This window comes from Hyla sarda, chromosome 8 (genome assembly GCF_029499605.1).
Source record: "Hyla sarda isolate aHylSar1 chromosome 8, aHylSar1.hap1, whole genome shotgun sequence".
Classification (NCBI taxonomy): Eukaryota; Metazoa; Chordata; class Amphibia; order Anura; family Hylidae; genus Hyla; species Hyla sarda.
Window position 1 is genome coordinate 63,409,494 of NC_079196.1, and position 13,803 is coordinate 63,423,296.

At 44.6% G+C, this 13,803-nt stretch overlaps 1 protein-coding gene across 5 annotated transcripts in view; it reads right to left on the bottom strand.

The window, feature by feature from the left end:
• Window positions 1–13,803, bottom strand: part of CCDC141 (coiled-coil domain containing 141) — a 290,158-nt gene that overhangs the window by 38,137 nt on the left and 238,218 nt on the right. For 4 of the 5 annotated variants that reach the window (XM_056534334.1, XM_056534333.1, XM_056534336.1 and 1 more), the window contains 2 exons: window positions 13,330–13,488; window positions 9,586–9,735 (listed from right to left, as the gene is read on the bottom strand). In XM_056534334.1, the coding sequence (XP_056390309.1) occupies window positions 9,586–9,735; window positions 13,330–13,488 (309 nt within the window). The remainder of the gene's footprint in view (window positions 1–9,585; window positions 9,736–13,329; window positions 13,489–13,803) is intronic. The other variant, XM_056534335.1, reaches the window with a different exon arrangement.

A 13,803-nucleotide genomic window follows, 5' to 3' on the forward strand; every position in this document is an offset into this window, starting at 1 on the left:
AGCTATAGTATGCTACCAGACGATGAACTAGAAATCGCTTTTTCATCAGTTTATCACTGGGATTGTGCAGCCCTTAAAGGGGTACACCGGTGGATTTTATTTATTTTTTTAAATCAACTGGTGTCAGAAAATTAAACAGATTTGTAAATTACTTCTATTTAAAAATCATAATCCTTCCAGTACTTATCAGTTGCTGTATACGCGTGAGGGAGTTGCATTTCTTTCTGGAGTTCTTTCCAGTCTGACCACAGTGCTCTCTGCTGACACCTCTGTCCGTATCAGCAAATGTTCAAAGCAGGAGAGGTTTGCTATGGAGATTGGCTTGTACTCTGGACAGTTCCTGATACGGACAGATGTGTCAGCAGAGAGCACTGTGGTCAGACTGGAAAGAACTCCAGAAAGAAATACAACTTCCTCTGGAGCATACAGCATCTGATAAGTACTGAAACAATTAAGATTTTTAAATAGAAGTAATTTACAAATCTGTTTAACTTTCTGGCACCAGTTCATTTGAAAAAAAAAATGTTTTCCATCGGCCTGCCACATGACAAGTGTGGGGGATGTGTGAATGAGAATGATATAAGTGAATGGTGGCACAAACGATCCAGCGATCTGCTTGGCCCTGCCCACACAATCATTACCTAGATTAGTGCTCATATCGGGAATGGGTCACTCAGTATATAAGGAACTTTAGTAGGGGCATGTCTCCCAGATGCTGGAGTGGAGAAAATGATTGGTGTAGACTTGAGCTTATGGTTAAAGGGGTACTTTACTGCTCAGCGTTTGGAACAAACTGTTCCAAACACTGGAGCTGGGAGCTTGTGACATCATAGCCACGCCTCCTCATGATGTCACACCCCGCCCCCTCAATGCAAGTCTATGGGAGGGGGCGTGGCAGTCATCATGCCCCCTCCCATAGGCTTGCATTGAGGGGGCGGGGAGTGACATCATGAGAGGGCAGGGCTATGACGTCACATTTTATTAAGTTAATATAATGGTTGAAGTTTTAAACTTCTAATAAAGAGGTCATGGCCAATTTCACATTTTACCCACTACTCTGAACTGTTTTTATAAAATGTTCCTAGTTACGTATGGGATTGTTTGTAATCCCAAGCAGTTTGCTACGTCCTTTACATTCTTAAGTTAATGTATTTTGTGATCATGTGCAGGGGTGTAGCTCTGCTGTGGGGGAACCAACAAGCTACTTTGCCTCGTCCATGAATTTATGTAAAGTGGCAGGGCAGCAGACTGAATCTTTGCTTCTGGGTCAGGAAAGGAAAGCCTTGGAAAGTTATGTTATATATGCATCACTTGTCAAATGGAATTGGCACCCAGCAGCAGCTGAAGGCAGACTGCCCAAAATATCCTTTACCTACACTTAGAAGAATTTTGTAGGCATGGTAACAGAGGTTACTTCTTGGTGGTGGAGACATTTACATTTAGTGTCCTAAATATATATGTTTCCCAGAATTGTGTTACACAATGTCAGTTGTGTAAAAAAAATAAAAATCAATCTAACTGATAAGCTTTGAGGTTCCTGTTATAGGCCTAATCACATCAGTATACTGTATATACTCGCCAATTTTTTGTTCTGAAAATGCCTCCCTAGGCTTATACTCGAGTGAAAAAAAATACCGTTGGGGGTGGGGGTGAGAGGGGGGGTGGGTGGCCGGGCCATCCATCTTCCCTGCAGGGACCATCCGATTAGTGACGCTTCATTAACGACAACGCACAGGGACGTCTGTGCGCATGGACGTCCCAGCGCGTCGTCGTCAATGCAGCGTCACTAGTCTGGGGCCGGCCCGGAGCGGAGAAGAGGGCCTCCCGGTGAAGATGGATGGCCCAGACCGGCTCACCCTCCCCACCGGAATGTGGACGGTCCCTGCAGTTACTAAGCAACAGGACCGAGAGAACTGGGGAGGTGAGTAGACAACGAGGGGGGCCTATATGATGACGGAGGGGGCGGTCTGGATGATGGCAGGGGGGATATAGACTGGGGGTGATGATGACAGGGGGTAGTTTGACAGGGGGTGATGATGACGGGGGTCTGGATGATGACAGGGGGGGTGATGTATTTACCCCCCCTAGGCTTATACTCGAGTCAATAAGTTTTCCCAGGTTTTGGGGGTGAAAGTAGGGGCCTCGGCTTATATTCGGGTCGGCTAATACTCAAGTATATACGGTAATAAGAGCGGGGTTAGAAGGTTTGATATGTCAAAAAGACAGTGCTCAGTGCTGAGACCCCCACTGATTATTAATACGGGAGAAGAGCATGTCTATGCGCTTCTCTCCCCGGGTACCTGTGATCTCTGTCCAGCTTCACTAAACTTGCTCCACTATGAGTCAGTGGAGCCCATCTAGTGCAACTGGAAGAGATGACACAGCCGTGCGCTTCTCCAGTTCCTTCTAATTATTGGTGCGGATCTCAGCACTGAGACCCTGATTGATCAAAACTTTTGATGTGTTTGTTTTTAGATTCTACTATTTATGCCCTTCATCCTATGGTATAAATAACATGTTACCTCTCTTCTATGAATTACAATTATGACAATACCAAATATGTGTAGTTTCCTTACTTTTTCTCAATAAATTTACGTATGTAAAAAAATAACTGTTGCATTCCAAAAGCCATAACTTCTTATCCATTTAGCTTTATATGGGCTTTTTTTTCTCTTTTCTCTAGTTGTTATAGTATGTACAACTTAGTTTTGGGGTACATACAATTTATTTTAATTTAAAAAATGCATCTATTAAACATTTTGGTGGAGATTTATCAAAACCTGTGCAGATGAAACGTTGTCCAGTTGCCCATGGAAACCAATCAGATCGCTTCTTTAATTTTGCACAGGCCCTTTTAAAAATGAAAGAAGCAATCTGATTGGTTGCTATGGGCAACTGATCAACTTTTCCTCTGGACAGGTTTTGATAAATCTACTCCTATGGGCTTCATGTCATGTTGTGTTTGCCTTTAGATTTTGGTGAAAAAAGTATGGCATGAGCCATAGTATTCAATATTGGCATGCGACTAACATGCAAGTGTAGCACATATTAAAGGCGTTTTCCAGGAAAATAAATTTTTTTTTATATATCAACTGGCTCCAGAAAGTTAAACAGATTTGTAAATGACTTCTATTAAAAAAATATCTTAATCCTTTCAGTACTTATGAGTTTCTGAAGTTAAGGTTGTTCTTTTCTGTCTAAATGCTCTCTGATGACACGTGTCTCGGGAACCACCCAGTTTAGAAGAGGTTTGCTATGGGGATTTGCTTCTAAACTGGGCAGTTCCCGAGACATGTGTCATCAGAGAGCACTTAGACAGAAAAGAACAACCTTAACTTCAGAAGCTCATAAGTACTGAAAGGATTAAGATTTTTTAATAGAAGTAATTTACAAATCTGTTTAACTTTCTGGAGCCAGTTGATATATAAAAAAAAGTTTTTCCTGGATAACCCCTTTAATGCACTTTCATGACATGTGGAAACCCATTCACATTTGATGAAAAAAGTGAATAAAAAGGGGTAAAAAAGGAAATAATAATACATCCTGAGACCCTATGTGTAAGAAGTACAGGGAAAAAGTATTAGTAGTAGTGTATGGATCAAATGCCGCTTACCACCTCATTGAGCATGTCACCATAAAGACTTAACAGGAGGTGGATTAAAAGGCTAAATATAAAATAGATCACAAGCAGATGAATGAGGGCTTGTACTTTTTCCCTCTGCAGATTGTTAATACCAGTAATGTAAATTTGTAACTTTCCCACTTTTGTGAGTTAGCAGGCGCAGCTGTCAGAGCATGCTGGGAGTTATAGTTTTTTACAGCAGCTGGAGAGCCGCAGGCAGAAGACAATTGGACTATAATAAGGGTAAAAGGAATATTGTAAAAAGATTTGTGAAATGACTCGCTGAACTAAATTATAAATTGGACTTGTTCCTTTCTTCTCTGCTGTGACTTTACCGTGTAAATTCTATATGCAATTAATTCTTTTGTGTGAAGAACACAGGAAAATTGACAATAATTCTCCTCTTTTTGACAGAAGAACAAAACTCATTAATATTTTATGGCAAATTGTCAGCAAAGTGAGCTATTGCTTTGGTGAATGTATGTGTGACCTTTACCTTTGCCTACTTTTTTTTGCCCCTTTTACTTATCGTTTTAATGTAACAGGAAAATTATTATTTGCTTAATATGTACCGTGTTTTTCGCCGTATAAGACGCACTTTTTCTTCCCCAAAACTGGGGGGGGGGGGGGGGAAACGTTGGTGCGTCTTATACAGCAAATACACATTAAAACCCTGTCATATCACGGCAGTCCCTGCGGCCATCAACGGCCGGGACCCACGGCTAATACAGGACATTAACGATCGCGGTGATGCCCTGTATTAACCCTTCAGACGCAGCGATCAAAGTTGACCGCCGTGTCTGAAGCAAAAGTGAAACTAACCCGGCTCAGTCGGGCTGTTCGGGACCGCCGCGGTGAAATCACGGTGTCCCAAACAGCTTACAGGACACCGGGAGGGACCTTACCTGCCTCCTCGGTGTTTGATCGGCGAATGACTGCTCCGTGCCGGGATCCCCTGCCTGGCCGGCGCTCTCCTTCGTCGTCATCACGTTGTCGCACACGCCGTCCCGTCATCCAATAGGAGCGGCATGCGTAGCGACGTGATGGCGGCGACGGAGAGCGAGGATCCCGGGCAGCAGAGACGTTCCGGAGCGAAGGGGACACCCCGGGGTCGCGGCGACAGCGATGGAAGGCGACATCGAGGGCAGCAGTGACGGGTCCAGAGCGCCTGGGACATGTGAGTATTACCTCCTATACCAGTGGTCTTCAACCTGCGGACCTTCAGATGTTGCAAAACTACAACTCCCGGCATGCCCGGACAGCCAACGGCTGTCCGGGCATGCTGGGAGTTGTAGTTTTGCAACATCTGGAGGTCCACAGGTTGAAGATCACTGTCCTATACTTTACATTGTATTTGGTTCAGAATCTTTTTTTCTAGATTTTCCTTCATTAAAATTGGGTGCGTCTTACGGCGAAAAATACGGTACATACATGATCTATCTATCTATCATCTATCTATCTATCTATCTATCTATCTAGAAAAAGGAAATTCAGCAGCACTCAGGTTCAGATGAAATGATGTTAGGCTTTATTCATCAAGTGAAATAGCGGCATTTCAACCGTCTCACATGGTCTTTGTCAAGACCGTGTGAGACGGTTGAAACGTCGCTATTTCACTTGATGAATAAAGCCTAACATAATTTTATCTGAACCTGAGTGCTGCTGAATTTCCTTTGTCTACTTCGGAGCCTTGCCCAGACTATACCAGCTTGCACCTGTACTACCTTAGCGGAGTGCGGTTCTCCTTAAAGATTGTATCTATCTATTTATCTATCTATCTATCTTATGAGAAGCATCACAATGCCAACAAGTGACTGTTTACAAAATTCAATGCGGAGACATTGAACCTGCAGAACCTAAATTGTGGCTAAATTGTAAAATAACTAAAGTGTTACTAAATGTCAACATTTTACCCCTTTAGAAAAACCCTTTAATGGTCTATTCACACGTACAGTATTCTGCGCAGATTTGATGCGCAGGGTTTTCTGCAACACAGCTGAAACAGAACTCTGCTTGAAATTCTGCGCATCAAACCTGCACAGAATACTGTACGTGTGAATAGGCCCTAGGGGTGCATTCCCCCCCCCCCCCCCCCACGATTTGGGCATACAGCAGCTGAATCTGGCAGGAGAATTTTAAAACCATGCCATACCTGCACTGTACACCATTCATTCCAATGAGCCGACCAGAGTCAGCTAGTTTTTGTTGCCGGACTGAAAACCATGGTCTGCTGTGTTTTCAGCCCGGGATCAAAAACTGATACAGTCCAAAAATGAGCTGCCCCGAGTCAGCTAGTGACTTCAGTCAGCTCATTGAAATTAATGGGGTATGGCGTGAGTCCGGTGGGGATACCTAAGCAGCCGGTTTGTAAATTCTCCTGCCGGATCCGGCTGCTGCCTTACCCCTTAAGCGTAATGTGAATGCAACCTTATAATGATCTGGAAGAAAGTTTTTGGCACAAAAAATGTGTTGATTTTCATATGCATTTGTTGCAAATTTGGCCTAAGGCTTTGACTGAAAACTGTCAGCCATGAGTAAATATGGAAAAAATGAGGGCCGAATGCTTCATAAATAGTTACGTAAAATGATTACAGTCTATGGCCTGCTGTTTGTGTGGGTATATTAGGAAAATGCTTGAGTGTAATTTATTAATTTAAGGGGGGGGGGGGGAGGGCAGGAGAAGAGAGAGAAAAGGAGGAGGAGAATGGGGACATATTAGTAGTAATTAGTCGTTTTTAGATGTTTGTGAGGGCTGTGTTAGTAATAGTAAAGGCTATTAGCAAAAAGTCTCTCGAACACATTAATATATCTGGACTGGCTGACTGTCTAATTTGTATGGCAATCTTCTGACTTTCCCCCAACAGACTTTATTAATAAATCAACATACATTCAAGCTTAAAAGGGGTTATCCAGGAAATAACTTATATATATATATATATAATACTGGGAAAGCAGCATGACCCAAAAGCAAAATGGGGGGGGGGGGGTGCAAGCAACTAGTTGAGTCCAGTATGAGACCCCAATCCAGGTACAGCAATGTAAGATAGTCGCAGCACTCCAGGTATAGAAAAATAAAAGTGACTTTATTCACAAATACAGGTGCAACATTTCAGCTGCCCTTTGAAAAAGGCTGCATGGGCAGTTGAAACGTTGCACCTGTATTTGTGAATAAAGTCACTTTTATTTTTCTATACCTGGAGTGCTGCGACTATCTTACATTGCTATATATATATCAACTGGCCCCAGAAATTTAAACAGATTTTTAAATTACTTCTATTCAAATATCTTAATCCTTTCAGTACTTATGAGCTGCTGAAGTTGAGTTGTTCTTTTCTGTCTAAGTGCTCTCTGATGACACCTGTCTCGGGAACTGTCCAGAGTAGAAGCAAATCCCCATAGCAAACCTCTTCTACTCTGTGCAGTTCCCGAGACAAGCAGAGATGGCAGCAGAGAGCACTGTTGCCAGACAGAAAAGAACAACTCAACTTCAGCAGCTGATAATTATTGGAAGAATTAAGATTTTTTAAGAGAAGTAATTTACAAATCTGTTTAACTTTCTGGAACCAGTTGATATATAAACATTTTTTTTTCCTGGACTACCCCTTTAAACCTCTCTTCTAGACTGTAAATGGCTAATTAAGACTATTAATATATTAGATTTATTTACATAATGACACTACATATCCATACAGTATATCAATAGTTTCCTGTTGGCCATATGGGAAACCATACAGAAACAAAACTGTATTTTTTTTTTTCATTTAGTTGTCTTGTTTCCATATGGTTCCTGTCTGGCCAACTATTGATATGTTGTGTGATAGTTTGGGATCAAACTAGCATGTATGTTGTCATATTATGTATGTGTATATTATTATGTTGTCCTACCATGTTAGTCTGTATTCTTAGGTTCAGTTCAATTACTTATACACTATTTGTTTTTTTATTGTTATGTTCTTGTTTGTTCTTATTGTAATGTTTTATGTTATTATAAAAGAAGAAGATTAAGTGGACCGCAGCATTTGTTTTCAGTAGTTCTTAGGATAAACTATTAGCACCTTGCACTCGATCCACATGGGTCACTTATCATGTTAGCAAGTATAACTTTTGCATTGCATGGGCGCAGAAAATAACGTTTTGAGGGCAATGGTCGAACAGAGTATGATATAAATATTATACTGCAGCATTGCTGGGAGGTGTTTGTGACTAATTTTGCCTTTTCTAAAGGAGCAGAGACCACCTATGGAAACCATTTTATTTATGCAAGAGAAATGTCAGTAGTTTTGTAGGTGTTTACAGCAGGGCAGTGATAAATCTAGAGAAGAGTCATACTCTGTGGTGACAGTGACAGCTGGACTTACATAGCTACTAACATTTTGAAATATTTTCCACAAAGGCTATAAATTGCGCACATTACGCACAATGCTGTCTCAGCTGATTCTAAAGTTCTGCAGTCCACACAACATTAACTATAGGGGCAGCAACTTGTTTTTTAACAGTCACTCAAGCCAAGGAAATACTGTAGTACTTAAAATGCAGAAATAACATTAACAGGGGGTAGCTGGATTCCATGGCACCCAATGGTGAAATTGGGACTTGATGCTCTACATTGTTTATAGTAAATTTAACTTTAGGAATGCAAACAGAAGCATAGCAACTTTTACTTGAGCAGCAACTAAAGGAAGGATAGTAGTCATATCATATATCAGATGTTCTGCACAAAGAATAACCCACATACTGTAGTCGTGCAAGATGCCTGAAAGCTATCTATAAATGTCTCTCATTGGGCTGTTGAAAGAGGTGTAATGCAGCACTCCGATAGAATTAACAAATTACAGTATTATTTAGAAACAATGTTTTTAATGGACATAGGATAAAGCTGTAGTTTTATTTTATTGGAGTGTTATAATACACCTTTAAAGAGCAGAAAGTGGCCACCATGTTTTTCTATATAAAAAAATGTCATTTACGGGCAAATGTATTTTGGCAGTTATTAATATGGTTGGTCAGTGTGCAGATAATGAGCTGCAAACTTAAACTAGCAGCATCTAAATATTTTTTGATACGACATTTGCATATATAAAACTTTTCATACATTTTTTATAAATTTTATTTGGAGTAAAATGTTATAAAAAAGCAGCAATTTTGGGCTTTTTTTTTTACGTTCGTGCAGTTCACCGTACGGGATAATTAATATTATATTTTAATAGTTCGGATATTTACGCATGCGGCAATACCAAATATGTTTATAAAAAAAATGTTTTACACTTTTTGGGGGTAAATTGGGGGAAAACCGACAAATTTACATTTTTATGAATTGTCTGCTGCTGGAATTCCGAAGTGAGAACAGGTCTTGTGGAGACCCATTCACACTAATGTTAAGTTCACACCGTGGAATTCCGCTCGCATAATTCCGCCCATGGAATTCCGCAGGAATTCCGTAGTGTGAACGTCCCCTAATAGTCCCCATGGAGACTATTTATAGCAATCATTCGATTGCTAATACTGTTCCGTGCTATGCATACGGCAAAACACTGATCAGTGTTATCGGTCCTCTTCTGCTCTGGTCTGCTTGATCTCAGACCAGAGCAGAAGACCCATGGAAGGCAGCGGAGGCAGGTGAGGGGACCTCCTTCTGCCGTTCTGGATGATCGGATGGCCGCAGCAGCTGCGGGGTTAATGGTTGATATCCGCGCGATCGCAAATGTCGGCCATTACCGGCGGGTCCCTGCCTGCTATCAACTGCCGGGACCTGCTGCGCATGACCCGAGCATCGCTCCGATGCTCGCGGTTATGCATAGGACGTAAATGTACGTCCTAGTACGTTAAGTACCACCGCACCAGGACATACATTTATGTCCTGCGTCGTTAAGGGGTTAAATCTCTGTTTAATAAATATATATCATAAGACATTAACTGCATAGAGTTTGGCACTTCTGATAATCCAGCATTTCTTTTCAACCTACCTCATTGACCTCGTCTATGGATGTGCTGTGTAGATCACCTGGTACATTCTCTTCTTGGTTTTTAACATTGGAGTTGTTCCATGTAATACTGTCTCGTTCCAAGTCAGCAATTTGTCGCTGAAGATCATGTAAGGATATAGTAATGTACTTCTGTGAAGACAAACCATAACATAAATAGAACTATGAACCTTTATTTAAAATATTGGACTATCATACTGTAATATTAGTAAGTGGCTGTCACGATGCCGGCTGGCAGGAGGTGGATCCTCTGTGCCAGAGAGGGATAGCGAGGACCGTGCTAGTGGACCGGTTCTAAGACACTACAGGTTTTCACCAGAGCCCGCCGCAAAGCGGGATGGTCTTGCTGCGGCGGTAGTGACCAGGTCGTATCCACTAGCAACGGCTCACCTCTCTGGCTGCTGAAGATACAGAAGATAGGCGAGGTACAAGGGAGTAGGCAGTAGCAAGGTCGGACGTAGCAGAAGGTCGGGGGCAGGCGGCAAGGTTCGTAGTCAGGGGAGATAGCAAAGGTACTGGTACACAGGGTATAAACACACAAAGAACGCTTTCACTGGCACTAAGGCAACAAGATCCGGCAAGGGAGTGCAAGGGAGGAGACTAGATATAGCCCGGGAACAGGTGGGAACCAATTAAGCTAATTGGGCCAGGCACCAATCATTGGTGCACTGGCCCTTTAAGTCTCAGGGAGCTGGCGCGCGCGCGCCCTAGAGAGCGGAGCCGCGCGCGCCAGCACATGACCGCAGGAGACGGGAACGGGTAAGTGACCTGGGATGCGATTCGCGAGCGGGCGCGTCCCGCTGTGCGAATCGCATCCCCAACGGCCATGGCAGAGCAGCGCTCCCGGTCAGCGCTGACCGGGGAGCTGCAGGGAGAAGGACGCCGTGAGCGCTCCGGGGAGGAGCGGGGACCCGGAGCGCTAGGCGTAACAGTACCCCCCCCCTTAGGTCTCCCCTTCTCTTTATCGGGTAACTGCCTCCCCTGGGATGAGGACACCGGGAAAGGATGGAGGGATTCCTCAACGGCAGGCAGAACCGCAGGAGTAGGAATGGGGAGAGAGGGCAGAGGGCGAGACCTGGCACGGGGCAGTGTGACACCAGGACGAGGGCCATGAGGGGACACAGAAGCTTGCCTGATGGAACTGGGAGGGGGGGAGGGGCATTTCCTGTGGCAGGCAGAGTCCTTAATGACCTTAGGGGGACCGGATACAGGAGGAACCACAGAGTTACGGCAAGGGTTACTGGGAACCGGTTTTAGACAGTTCTTGGCACAAGAGGACCCCCAACTCTTGATCTCCCCAGTGGACCAATCCAGGGTTGGGGAATGAAGTTGAAGCCAGGGAAGTCCAAGGAGAATTTCCGAGGTGCAATTGGGGAGGACCAAAAGTTCAATCCTCTCGTGATGAGATCCGATGCTCATAAGAAGGGGCTCCGTGCGGAAACGTATGGTACAGTCCAACCTGGCTCCGTTGACCGCGGAAATGTGGAGTGGCTTGACAAGACGGGTCACCGGAATACGGAATTTATTCACAAAGGACTCCCGAATAAAATTCCCAGAAGCTCCAGAGTCCAGGCAGGCCACGGCTGAGAAGGGAGAGCTGGCTGAAGTGGAAATCCGAACAGGTACCGTGAGACGTGGAGAAGCCGACTTGGCATCAAGAGACGCCACACCCACGAGAGCTGAGTGCGAGCGTGCGTTTCCCAGACGTGGAGGACGGATTGGGCAATCCACCAAAAAATGTTCAGTACTGGCACAGTACAGACAAAGATTCTCTTCCTTACGGCGATTCCTCTCTTCCAGGGTCAGGCGAGACCGATCCACTTGCATGGCCTCCTCGGCGGGAGGCCTAGGCGCAGATAGCAGTGGAGACTGTGGGAGAGGTGTCCAGAGCTCTAAGTCTTTTTCCTGGCGGAGCTCTTGATGCCTCTCAGAAAAACGCATGTCAATGCGAGTGGCTAGATGAATGAGTTCATGCAGGTTAGCAGGAGTCTCTCGTGCGGCCAGAACATCTTTAATGTTGCTGGATAGGCCTTTTTTAAAGGTCGCGCAGAGAGCCTCATTATTCCAGGATAGTTCAGAAGCAAGAGTACGGAATTGTATGGCGTACTCGCCAACGGAGGAATTACCCTGGACCAGGTTCAGCAGGGCAGTCTCAGCAGAAGAGGCTCGGGCAGGTTCCTCAAAGACACTTCGAATTTCCGAGAAGAAGGAGTGTACAGAGGCAGTGACGGGGTCATTGCGGTCCCAGAGCGGTGTGGCCCATGACAGGGCTTTTCCAGACAGAAGGCTGACTACGAAAGCCACCTTAGACCTTTCAGTAGGGAACTGGTCCGACATCATCTCCAAGTGCAGGGAACATTGCGAAAGAAAGCCACGGCAAAACTTAGAGTCCCCATTAAATTTGTCCGGCAAGGACAGGCGGAGGCTAGGAGTGGCCACTCGCTGCGGAGGAGGTGCAGGAGCTGGCGGAGGAGATGATTGCTGATGAAGTTGCGACTGAAGTTGGTGCACAATGGTGGACATTTCCGACATCTGGTGGGTTAGATGGGCGATCTGTCGGGCTTGCTGGGCGACCACCGTGGTGATATCAGAGGCAACTGGCAGGGGAACCTCAGCGGGATCCATGGCCGGATCTACTGTCACGATGCCGGCTGGCAGGAGGTGGATCCTCTGTGCCAGAGAGGGATAGCGAGGACCGTGCTAGTGGACCGGTTCTAAGACACTACAGGTTTTCACCAGAGCCCGCCGCAAAGCGGGATGGTCTTGCTGCGGCGGTAGTGACCAGGTCGTATCCACTAGCAACGGCTCACCTCTCTGGCTGCTGAAGATACAGAAGATAGGCGAGGTACAAGGGAGTAGGCAGTAGCAAGGTCGGACGTAGCAGAAGGTCGGGGGCAGGCGGCAAGGTTCGTAGTCAGGGGAGATAGCAAAGGTACTGGTACACAGGGTATAAACACACAAAGAACGCTTTCACTGGCACTAAGGCAACAAGATCCGGCAAGGGAGTGCAAGGGAGGAGACTAGATATAGCCCGGGAACAGGTGGGAACCAATTAAGCTAATTGGGCCAGGCACCAATCATTGGTGCACTGGCCCTTTAAGTCTCAGGGAGCTGGCGCGCGCGCGCCCTAGAGAGCGGAGCCGCGCGCGCCAGCACATGACCGCAGGAGACGGGAACGGGTAAGTGACCTGGGATGCGATTCGCGAGCGGGCGCGTCCCGCTGTGCGAATCGCATCCCCAACGGCCATGGCAGAGCAGCGCTCCCGGTCAGCGCTGACCGGGGAGCTGCAGGGAGAAGGACGCCGTGAGCGCTCCGGGGAGGAGCGGGGACCCGGAGCGCTAGGCGTAACAGTGGCCTTGTATAGATGTACTGGAAATGTACTTTATAGAATTTGTATTTCATTCCACTTTTTTCTCTTCTGTTTCTATGTTTATACTGTGAGACTATCATCAGATTATCAGATTTTTAAGTAACTGTACATTATATATGCTATTTTTTATCTTTTTAATTTTTAAGTAATTTTTATTGCATTACTACAAATTATGTAGATAGAGTATTTATAAGATTGAAGGTACGTGGAGGTAGACTGGGGGTCCATAGCAGACTATGACAACTCATACAACACTGATCTGTAACATCACCATGTGCGTGAGCCCTTAGAATATAAAAAAAAAAATCTCTGAATAAATAAAATAGAAAACTTGTACAAAGCAAATCTTACTTACAGAATGTTGTGCTGTAGAGATGATTTGTCTCCCCAAGTTAAGAATTATTTTATATAAACTCTGGATATGTGCTTGCTGCTCCTGCCATTTTACAGGCTGCTTATCATACTTAGCATAGGAATGTGTCGACTGTTCCATTTCTGTCTTAAGAATACTCAGCTAACAAAAAAATAAATTACAATAAATTACAAGATTTTGCAGTTATATTACATTTTATACATATTGATTTGCTTGTTAGACTTTAGAGCTGCTGTTCACATATTGCAGCTTATATAATGTCAGTAGTGCTGGTGGACTAGTCTTAAGATAGTTGGGTCACTGGCTCAAGTATATTGCCCACTGGTCCAATACTGGCCACTGAATGTAAAAGTCGCCCCCACTGGGAGATTGAGAAGAGTGGGCAAAACACTTGAGGTATGTGCTTCAATGTCACTGTATAATGCTATTACCGAAACTGCCTTCAACCATGTGACC